General features: G+C 44.5%; 1 protein-coding gene across 1 annotated transcript; it reads left to right on the top strand.

Annotated features, from left to right (window-relative positions):
- Positions 1 to 10,439: 10,439 nt before the first annotated feature.
- LOC110141400 (proline-rich protein 23C-like) lies at positions 10,440 to 11,231 on the top strand. The gene has a single exon (XM_020900306.2). The coding sequence runs from the start codon at positions 10,440 to 10,442 to the stop codon at positions 11,229 to 11,231; it is 792 nt and encodes a 263-aa protein (XP_020755965.2).
- Positions 11,232 to 12,178: the final 947 nt, after the last annotated feature.

Consider the following 12,178-nt stretch of genomic DNA (forward strand, 5'->3'; position numbering starts at 1 on the left):
TTTCTGAGACTCTAAGTACAAATATTCCAAATGTCATAGGGAGCTACACAGGACCCAACCTGACAAGGCAAGTCAGGAAGAATAAACAATGAAAAAGAAGGCTGAAGCCACAACACTCCCAGACTTCAGACCAAATTTCAAAGCTACAGAAATTAAAACAGCATGGTACTGGCACAGAAACACATATGGAGGTCAACAGAACAGAATACAGATCCAAGACATGAGCCCAGAGTATATACAGGCAGCTACAGCCAATGAGTTTGCCATGTAAAAGGCATGAATACACAACAGGCAAGAGACAATCTCTTCAGCACTTGTTGCAGGCAAAACTGGACATTTACATGGACAACAGTGAGACTAGAACACTACCACACTCCTTCAACAAACATTAACTCAAAATGAGTTACAGGCTTATGAGAGAGAGCTGAATCCATTAAAATCTTCAATGAGATATCGGCTGTTAGACATAAATGGGGGCAATATCTTTGTAAATGGATCTGTCCCCTAAGACAAAAGTTATCTAAGCAAACCTAAACATATGGGACCTAGGTGAACTTCAAAGCTTTCACACTACATAGGAAACCAGGGACAAACCCGAAAAGACATCCTATGGAATGGGACACAAGATCTGCAAATGATATGATGAATCCAAACCTATAAACAGTTACTATATATCCATAGAATAAAAATAAAGAAGCAAACAGCCCAATACAAACATAGACAGAATATCTAAATACACTTTTTGGTCCAAAGAAGAGAGGCAGAGGCCTAAAAGGCCTGTTAAAAGATGTTCCAAATCAATAATAATTAGAGGAGTGCAATTTCAAAATAGCATCACATATCACTTCACAACTGTCACAATGGCTAGAATCTGAACGTCTTCAAAAAAGAAATATTCTTTAGGATGCGAGCAATAGAGGATCCCCAGACACTGTTGCTAGGAATGATCAGTGGGACAGCCACTATGCAAAGCAGCATAATTGCTCTTCCAAGAACTACAGGAGAGACACTGTGTCACCCAGACATTCCATTCCTGAGTATACATCCAGAAAACAACAAAAACTCTCCTTAGAAGTGAGCCATGAACCCAGATATTGATAGTACTAGTACAGACAACAGCCAAACATGGAAGCAACCCTAGTACTCATCTACAGAAAAAAAGATACAGAAGAGGAGGAACATACACACACACATACACACCAAATGGAATATTACACTGCCAGGAATAAGAGTGAATTTCTGCCAGCTGCAGGAACCTGGACAAACCTAGCATCACTAACATGCTTAGTGATATAAGGCTGACTGAGAATGACAAATACTGTATGATATCACCAACATGGAATGTGTAAAAAAGAATATGGATGAATGCAGGTGCAACAGTGAAACAGACTGAAAAATAAACAAATGAGTCCATAGCAACTAGGACAGGAAAGGAGGCAGGGACACAAATAGGTATGTAATGAAGATCTGCAAACTATTAGGTATTGTTCCAAACAGGCAATGACTGCCCTGACTTTGTAATAAGTTGTAAAGCCCCAGGATTGGGAAAGATGATGAATCACTTGTAGTCTATCTCAATCTAATCTAAAAAGATGAATCACCTTCACTTTAATAAATAACCCAATCAAACCATCAATATATTAACCCATCCATCAAACCCTAGACCAAACCCTTCTGGAATGCTCTTCCTCATCCTTCCTCTTCTTCAACTCCTAAGACTTACCACGGGTGTTCAAGGTTTCCAATTCCTGAAGCCCAAATTCCTCTCATTGGCTCTTTTGCTAGGTTTCTCCATGGACTCCTAAAGACCCTCAAATTACCAGTATGTGTATGTACCCACAAACCATGAAATGCCAACATATGGAATAATTTGACTAAGTCTCTGTCCTCAAGTGCAAAGACACAAAACAAGACTCTGAAGATTTTAGGATCACAAAGACTACAAACTATCATTTCAGTACTAGAACACTTAGAAATCATGGAGAGAAAGGTCCTGCTTCACGGTAATCCTAGAAGCATTCCCACTGACATCAGGCACGAGGCCCAGAAGCCCCTACCCAACCCACAGTTCTGCCCTTGGCAAGGAGTGTCCAATCACAGGAAGAAGGAAAGACAAGAGGCAGGTAAACAGTACAAAGATACAACACTCATGATTTGGAGATACTTTTGTTTTTATCGGTCAGGCAGGAGAATCTATCCATAAGCCATGGCCAACATGCAGCTGTTTTGTAGGATACTATTTCAGCCTAGGGCTTTCCTGGTAGCTCAGCTGATAAAGAATCTGCCTGCAATGCAGGAGTCCCCTGTTCAATCCCTGGGTCAGGTAGATGCCCTGGAGAAGGGATAGGCTACCCACTCCAGTATTCTTGCTTGGAGAATCCCCATGGACAGAGGAGCATGGCGGGCTACAGTCCATGGAGTCGCTAAGAATCAGACATGACTGAGGGATTAAGTACAGGTCAACCTAAGAACCAACTGTTTCTAAGTGCCAGTCACAATGGAGAGAACACATGTGAAGTCTTCTTTTTCACTTTTTATTGGAGTCTAATTACTTTACAATAGTCTGCAGGTTTTTTTTCCTTCCAAACATCAACATGATTCAGCCACAGGTAAACATATGTTCCCTCTCTCTTGAACCTGTCTCCCACTTCTCACCCGATCCCACCCCTCTAGATTGTAACAGAGCACTGGATTTGTGCTCCCTGTGTCATACTGAAAATTCCCCACTGGGGTCTTAAAATTATTAAAAACACAGAATCTGGAGAATTACAGACTTTACATGAGGACAGATTTCTATTTTAAATATATATCAAAACAAAACAATGGGAAACAATTGGCTTCAGAGAGACAGGGTCACAAATTTTATGAAAAACCCACAAACCCAGTAACAGAGTTCAACCATTTGCCACCCTCAGCATTCACAAAGAGGAGGGCACGTGATCACTCTTCACAATTCTGTGTTTGGTATCCACCAGATACTGTGTCCACACTCATCAGTGGATATTGGCTACATTCAACACACACACACACACACACACACACACACACACACACACACTAGGAACTATAGCAGTCATCCAGAGAAGCTCACACTGGGCTGTGGTTGTCATAAACTAGCATGGACACTAGGGAGAAAATCTTGTAAACGAGATTAAACATTACTCTATTTTTGGTAATATGAGGGGGAGGGGCAGAAGTAAAGTGCCTGGGAAAGGACAGCTTTTCAGAGAAAAGTTATGGGACTTGGGTTGAAGGGACATTAGGAATGGGAGTGGGGTAGAGCTACTTCAGGGTGACCTCCCTAGAGAAAAACCTAAGCAGCTGTCTGACTGTCTGAAAGCAGGCTGTATTTCAGGAGGTTTTTCTTTGCCCAGATGAGCCTCTTTACCAGCGTTCTAGTCAGCTAAATGCTGATTTTGCAACTGATGCAAAACCCTGCAATGTAGCATGCATCTGAAAGTCATCTGGCCCTTGCGATGCTTGCAGGTGAGCTATGTACAGAGAGCCATAATCAAAAGACTCAAATCTGGTCCCCAACACTTTAGGGCGTGTAGTTTGAGAGGTCAGTTCATTTCAAGGTCAGGCTTCTCTGTGCCTTGGGGGAGAGAACCTTGAGGGCACTGGAGGTGGTCCATGGGACCTGGACTATGAAGGGGAGGTAGAGGTTGGAGTGTGGAATCATGGAAGACCTCCTCCTGCAGGTGCAAGTCCAGGTGGTCATCATGGTGAGAAGAGCCTCTCTCTGGAATATGGTTGGTCGGCTGAGGCCAGGACTCTAGGAACGAACCCTGTGGGTCTGGGTCACAGAGAACAGAGATGAGGCCTCCTGCAGCATCCATCCCAGACAACAGGAAGTCACCATGCAGGTCCATGTCATCTTCACGGCTACCATCCTGGCTGGGAGTTCACTTTAGAGAACTACTTTACATTTACTGGGTCCCCAAATGATCCTGCCACTCTAAGGCTAGGCATCCAGGTTCACAAGCTCTGGTTTCCCAAAGTGGACCTCAGAGGCAGAAAAACTTTACCAGAAAACCCACTCCCCATCGAGTCCCAAGGACCTGTAGATTACTATTCACACTGACATCCCAGGAGTGACCAGGCCTCTTTTATTTTAACCCCAATCTGGGGTGAGTCCATGATGGCAGCCTGAAGTCTCCCTGGGCCGAAATAGTCAATGATGGTCAGATCCTCTGAGCAGGGTGCAAAGGAAAAGGGCTCTTGGCACAGAGGATCTTATCAGCAGCCACTGCAGCGTCAACTTTTACTTCTACCCCTGGAGTAGGTCAATGCTCATGGAGATAGTGCCATCAACTGAACCAAAAGTTCACTTTCTCCACTTGAACCAAAACTATACCCAAGAGCAGAGCTGTCAGAGCCCAATGGACTGATGATGGAAATGTCATGCACAAGGATGAACCCAGCAGCCCAGGAACACAGAACACATAGAGCTAAACCAAACCAGCCAGGACCCCTCCAGGTCATGCAGGCTGCCGCGCCTTTGATCTAAGTGTCACGGGAAAGGCATATCTATGCCGCCAATCTTGTGGCCAAGGGAAGGTGTGGCTCAGCTTTCTCTCCAGTGTTCATGGGGAAAACTCCCCATATTGACTTTGAAATTGGGAATTCTTGTGCATGGTTGCCGACAACAGTGAAACCACTCTGTTCCCACCCCATCCTTTCAGCCCACACTGGTTCGCTTTGTCCCTTTTTACACCATTGAGTCATGTATACTCTTATTCTCAGGGCAGCATCGAATTCCTTTCCACATAATTCCATTTCCATGAGGCCTCTCTCCATGGCTATTGAACCTAGTGGTCTGTGATTGGCCATCAGTGGCATCCTATGACCAACTGTGGTAAAGCTTCAGATTCTTAGCCCACATCCCAGAAAAATGCCTCAGAATTCCTTCAGCGAAGAACCTGGGAATTCAATATAAGCCCCTATCAAAGATTTCATTGGATAGGAGTGGAAGATCATGCCACTTGTTTTCACTCATATTTGGAGGCATTCAGGTACAAGGGCAGTGGGTGATCAAGGTTGGAACCCACATGGTTGGTGACAAAGCAAACAGGGGAACTCAAATTTCCATGGCCAGCATTCAGGGGTTTGCCCTGCACTACTAGTCAAAATGAGTAGTTTTGCCTCAAGGGCTTCCCCTGTGGCTCAGCTGGTAAAGAATCCACCTGCAATGTGGGAGAACTGGGTTTGATCCCTGGTTTGGGGAGTTCCCCTGGAGAAGGGAACGGCTACCCACTCCAGTATTCTGGCCTGGAGAATTCCATGGGGTCACAAAGAGTAGGACACAACTGAGTAACTTTCACTTTCACTGGTCAAAACTAGTTTGCACAGATGGAACTCCTGTGTTCCTGGCCAAGGACAAACAAGTTCCCTTGAGGTGGTAATTTAGGTGTGGTGGCGGTGGTTTGGTCGCCAAGTCGTGTCTGACCCTTGAGACCCCATGGACTATAGCCAGCCAGGCTCCTCTGCCCATGGGATTCTCCAGGCAAGAATACTGGAGTGGGTTGCCATTTCCTTCTCCAGGGCATCTTCCCAACACAGGAATCAAACCCAGGTCTCCTGTTTTGCAGGCAGATTCTTTACTGACTGAGCTATGAGGAAAGCCCAAGGTGCTAGTAAAGTATACAGGAGATGGGGCACTGAGGCTAAGCTGGGAGCCTGAGTTTCCATAGGGTGAACATGGACACCAGAGGCACCAACCTCTGTAATTCCAGGTGATGGAAGCAGACACCATGTTTGTGTTCTTGAGAAAGAGGGTACTGAGAGGTGGGGAAGTGGAGCTTAAAGCCAGAGAAAGTAGGGACCATGGGGCCAAGGGTGGGGTCTGGGGTAGGGGAGGCTGATGGTGGTTCCAAAAAATGGGAAGGAACACCTGCTTTAACCCAAAGCATACTGCAAGCCATCTTGAATGTTGCACCTCTCTCACTTCTGGCTCAGGGAGTAACAGGGATTCCATTCAGGAGACTGAGGGTGCATGTGCCAGGTTGCAAAAGACACAAGGACAAACCTCAAGCTTTCCAGAACACAGGCAGACATTTGGAGCTCCTGGCCTGGCCAGAATGTGGCCCTCCACCTGGTGACTTCTGTCCCTGCTTCTGCCATCTCAGTTGGGCTGTTCTCACAAACTCAGCACTTTCATATCCAGGCTCATCATCATTGCCCTGGACTCAGGGAATCCTCACAGCCAGTATCCCTCCCAAGGGAATGTGGTCCTCTCCCAGGACAAAGACAGACATGAGAAGAAGAGGGGGAACAAACACCTCTGTGGGAAAAGGTCATTGAGGACAAACACACAGCTAACATCAGACTCAAAGGAGAACACCTCAAAGGAGATCCTCCTTGCAGGGGTGCAAAAGGAAAGGACTCTTGGTACAGAGGATCTTAGCAGCAGCTGCTGCAGGATCAACTTCTACCTCGATCCCTGGAGCAGGTCAGCACTCATGGAGAGAGTTCCATCAATTGAACCAAAGGTTCACTTTCTCCACTTGGACCACAACTATACCAGAGAGGTTGAGCCATTAATAAAGAGGTCACAATTTGGAGTAACTGTTACTGAATCATGTTCATTTGCCTTACAAGCAGGAAGTCAAACTCTGAGACATGGGAGATTTGCAGCAGAAAGGGTTTATTTTCAAGGCATTCAAGCAAGGAGACAGGAGAATAAACCTCAAATCAATCTTGCCAAAGGCCAGGGGTTTGTAACATATATGGGATAAAGAATTAGGGTGGCCTGAGTTATAGAAAGCATGGCAAAAGGTGACTAGAAATAAGAAAAAGATGAGATTTCATCATTTGGGGCAGGTGCAACTAAACTACATGGTGTTTCATAGGATGCATGTTCAGAAAATGGCGGCATTAGTATTTTCTGAGGGTGGAGTTTTTGGCCCTCTGACATCAAAAGGTCACTGATCAAACACTCTCCCAAGCCAGGAGGAGAATGGGTAGTCCCAAACAGTCTTAATCAGCTGGAGTTCGAACAGGACAATAGCTGACTCCGAGTTCCAGAAAAAGAACATGGGGAAACATCTTAAAACTCTTACATCAAAGGTACCGATAAACAGGGGTCTTGAGGAGATCTTGTAGCTTATTCTTTAGGCTACATGATGCTTGGAGGATATGCAAGTTCTGTAAAAACAATTAAGGTGATCTTGACCAGTGAAGGCAGATTACAGTTAACTATTAAGTTATAGTCTTATGCAGTGGTTCCCAATCTTTTTGCCACCAGGAATGTTTTTTTTAATTAATGTATTTATTTTAATTGGAGGCTAATTACTTTACAATATTGTGGTGGTTTTTGCCATACATTGACATGAATCAGCCGCGGGCATACATATGACCCCCATCCTCCCTCCCCATCCTGTCCCTCTGGGTCATCCCAGTGCACTGGCTTGAGTGCCCTGTTTCATGCATCAAACTTGGACTGGTCATCTATTTCACATATGGTTAATATACATGTTTCAATGCTATTCTCTCAAATAACCCCACCCTCACCTTCTCCCACAGAGTCCAAAAGTCTGTTCTTTACATCTGTGTCTCTTTTGCTATTTTGCACATAGTGTTATTGTTACCATCTTTCTAAATTCCATATATATGCGTTAATATACTGTACTGGTGTTTTTCTTTCTGACTTACTTCACTATGTATAGGATCCAGTTTCATCCACCTCATTAGAACTGACTCAGATACATTCTTTTTAATAGCTAAGTAATATGCCATTGTGTATATGTACCACAACTTTCTTATCCATTTGTCTGCTGATGGACATCTAGGTTGCTTCCATGTCCTAGCTTTTGTAAACAGTGCTGCAAGGAACCAGTTTTGTGAAAGACAATTTTTCCATGAGACAAGGTTGGTGGATGGCTTGGGGATGATTCAAGTGCATTACACTTATTGTGCACTTTATTTGTATTATTATCATATCAGATCATCAGGCATTGGATCTCAGAGGTTGAGGACCTATGGAATGGATCTAACTGATGACTGCAAAATAGGTTTCATAATGACAATGTCAAGAGTTTGAGTCAATGAAGTAGGAAGGAAGACAAAAGTACTAAAGGGGAAGAGAACTAAGAAGCCAAGACTGGGGGAGAGGGGGTGGAAAGGGATGAGATCCATGAGAATATTAAACTCACCACAAATTACAACAGATGTGGAATGAGTGAGAATTACAGTGAATCAAGTGTTAACATCTTTGAAACTCTGATACAGACACTTGTTACACTCACATTTGATAAGTGACTGGCATGTAGTATGACTGAGCCTCGGTTTTTTTAAACAATATTTTGTTTATTTACAAATTATGGTACTACTATGAAGGCTATAGAGAGAAGGATGATATAAAGAGTAAGTCAAGAATGCCATTTCAAATAAAATGGCCAGAAATGCCCTTTTCAAGAAAGTGCCTGTCTGAATTTGTCTTTGAAGAAGAGAGAATCAGCACTGCATAAACCTGGAGTAAGAGTTGAAACCTAATTTTTTAAAGGTTAAAAAAGATAGAAGATAGGAATACTTCAAAGAATTAGATATGATATTGACTAATAATCATGTGGAAAAATGATCCATCTTCATTTGCAATCATAAATGCAAAATGAAAATACAGTGAGATAACATTTTACTGTACTAGGTTGGAAAACAGGTAAGAGTCTATTAATAAGAAATGTTTGCAAGGATGCGGTGAAATGGAAACATTTCTCTCCTCTGCTCACAGGAATGTAAATTATGAAAAATATTTTGGGGGAAAAAAAATGAAGTCATTACCTGTTAGCTTGAAAAGGCACACATAGAATCAATTAGTACTGAAGACCTAGGTGTATGTGATAAATATATGAGTTAAGAGTTCACGATTTAAAACCAGATAAGTCTGCACTGGACGCCTAAACATCTAACATAAACTTGGTACATACTAACTTTTGAAGCTTATTTGACTACTCTGTTGTGAAGACCAAAAAAAAAAAAATCATTTTTTTCCAAAGACGGCAGGAAGAAACTTCTGCATTTCATAGATATATGTTGTGCTATGCTAAGTCTCTCAGTCTCCTCGGACTCTTTGTGACCCCAATGAATTGCAGCCTGCCAAGTTCCTCTGTCTGTGGGGGTTATCCTGGCAAGAATACTGGAGTGGGTTGCCATGCCTTCCTCCAGGGGATCTTCCCAAACCAGGGATGGAACCCAGATCTCCCGCGTTATGAGCAGATTCTTTACCGACCACACCACCAGAGAAGCCCGTTCGTTTATGGCTTAGATTGTGGTGATAGTTTCACCAGTGTATACTTACATACAAACTCAAGTTGTATATATTTTAAAAGTATAGCTTTTTGTATGTCAATCATACCTCAACAAAGTATTGAGCTCACATTTGAGAAAATGATTGTTTTTCAAAACTCAGTAGAATGAGTGATACATAATCAATAATAAAACAATTTAATTATCCCAAGATAGTTTTATAGTTTTTTAACAGGTTTTTACCTTTAGGAAGAAACTGCCACAAATATTTTATTTAATATTAAGACAAAACTTTACCTAAACAGATATGAGTATTTTCTATTTACTCTTCAGAAGACAAGCTTTAAAGGATTTTCATGGAGCATTTAGATAGGTCTGTTTTATGCTGCCAAGGGGGTGGTCTATTTGAGTGGTTGTCTTTCTCTGTGTGTGTGTTAGTCACTCAGTCATGTCTGACTCTTTGCAACCCCATGAACTGTAGCCCTCCAGGCTCCGCTGTCCATGGGACAAGAATACTGGAGGGGATAGCCATGTCCTTCTCCAAAGGATCTTCCCGACCCAGGGATGGAACCCGGGTCTCCTGCATTGCAAGCAGACACTTTATTATCTGAGTTACCAAGGAAGCCTACCATGGTTTTTTTCTCTACCATGCCTGAAATCAAAGGAAAACACTAATTTAAAGGTAACTATATTTACAGTTCTACTATTGGTGTATCTTTTTTTTCTCTCTCTAAAAATGCGGCACACAAGTATTCTGTCCCCTAGAGGACTATAGAGGTAGTTCCCTACTGTGATCTACCAACTACAGCCCTGACTATTGGGCAGCACAGATACCGCGAGTTCTGCGAGGCGGGGCCTCCGAGGGGGCGGAGCCTCCGGGGGCAGGGTTCAGCGTGACATTTTACGACCAGGATTCCACTGGCGTCACTTGCAACATCTTTGGCCATCTGGTGCGCTGACTAATCGGTGTGAGGTGCTGCAGACTAGAATGGGAGAGGCTCAGCAGAGCGCCTGACACCGATCCCCTAGAAGCCTGGACTGCAAGAAAACAGGGAGGCAGCCCCGGAGCTCTGAGAACTCGCCCACCATCGCGCCGTCCTGCGCCCCAGCTGGCCCGCACCGCGTCACAGCGTGCAGGACTGAGCCCTCGTTGCCCTCTGCCAGGCCCCAGAAGCGCCGTCCTTCGGTCGAACTTGATGGGCAGCAGGCCCCGAAGCCCCGGTGCTTACTCCTCAGACCGATGGGGAAACCAGGCCGGAAAACCCGGCCCTGCCAAGCGCCGCCGAATGGAGGAGCGCGCGCGCCCCGAGTCCGAGTCCGAGTCCGAGACGGCGCCCAGCGTGGACAATCTGACAGGATCTACGGCTGCAGACGCGCTCACACGCGTAGTGGTTCTGCCCGCTGGCTGTGCCCTGCATCTGCCCCTGGACAACGTAGATCTGGTACTGGAGCCCGAGCCCACGTCCGTGCTGCAGGTGGCTCTCGGAGATTTTATCTTCACACTGGTCCCCGAGGCTCTCTTGGGCTCGAGGGTGGAAGGCCCGTCGGGACAGGTCCTTGAACGGGCCTCTGTCCTGAGCCCTCCCGGGGAGTACACGGCTCTGGAACCGGGATTCTGCGCAGCTGTGCCAGAGGTCGCCTGCGAAGAAGAGGCCAACGCGGACGACGCCGACTTGGGCGCTGACTTCCTGTCACCTGGGATGGATGTGGCAGGCGACCTCATCCCTGGGCTCCGCAGCCCAGCCGCCAGGGTGTGGCGCTCCGACGCACAGGGTTTCTTCCCAGAGTTCTGGCCTCGAGCGCCTAACCCTAGTGCAGAGAGACGCTCTTCTCACCACGACGACCACCTGGACGTGCACATTCTAGAGCCCTTTCCCGACTCACCACTCCAACCTCTACCGCCCTCTCCAAGTCCGAGCCCTCATGAGCGCCCCCAGCGCCCTCACGGTCCTGCGCGCAAGGCTCGGAGATGTCTGTTTCCAGAATGAACTACATTCTGGTGCACAAGCACACAATTCTAGCTACCATCCTGCCGGCCCAATGGATTTCCCAGTGTCCTTTACATTTAAAGTCCTACAACCTGGAAATTAAGCATCTCATGTGCTTTGTACCAACAATTTCTTTTCCCCTCCAGACAGGCTATAGTGGCAGGAGAAGGCCTCAAGAAGAGAAAGCAGATTCTAGACTTCATCTTTGAAATGGAAAATCTGTCCAGGGATACCAGACAATGTGTTTTCAGACGTCTGGACATTTTTACGCATCATTCTCAGGCCTCTCCATTCCCTTTCCTTTCGCATCAGTTATTTTCTCTCAAATTCTACTCTCTCTTGCACCATACAGTTACTACCCTGTTGCTCCCCCAAACAGGAAATTGCTGGAGATTTCTCATGTTGTTACTTTCCTTCCTTATATGTTTTCTCATGAATTTATAAAGATATTTAGCCAGAGCTTTTCTCTTGGCGTTTGGAGCTGCTCCCTTGGAAAACTGCAAAATAGTATGATGGCTGCCAAACATAATAGCATGATGTTTGTTCTTATCTTCCTCTTAACCTGAGGAAGTTCTCTTCCAGTTAGAATTCTACCTCGAGTTTTTTCTTATATCAAAGTTCTTTGAAAACATTAATTTATTACTACATTTGCTTCACATTTTTATAAAAGATAAAATCTAATGGTATTTTTTTATATATTAATACTATCTATATACACCAACATGCTTTACCATTTCTTCTCTACCATTTTATTCTTACATTCCACTCTCAGTCTAGCCTGTTTTCTCAGTGAAGAATATCCTTTAAAAATTGTTCTTTACATTGTATCATATTATAGTAAACTATCTTGGTTTTATAAATCTCAACATGTTTTTGCATAGCATACTCTCCTAGTCTGTTACTGAAAATGTTTTATTATATATTCATTCCTAATTTTAATGTGACAT

This window comes from Odocoileus virginianus, chromosome 4 (genome assembly GCF_023699985.2).
Source record: "Odocoileus virginianus isolate 20LAN1187 ecotype Illinois chromosome 4, Ovbor_1.2, whole genome shotgun sequence".
NCBI lineage: Eukaryota > Metazoa > Chordata > Mammalia > Artiodactyla > Cervidae > Odocoileus > Odocoileus virginianus.

Bases quoted from the DNA above. Each gene is read 5' to 3' on its own strand.
- LOC110141400 (XM_020900306.2), top strand. From the start codon at position 10,440: ATGGGCAGCAGGCCCCGAAGCCCCGGTGCTTACTCCTCAGACCGATGG.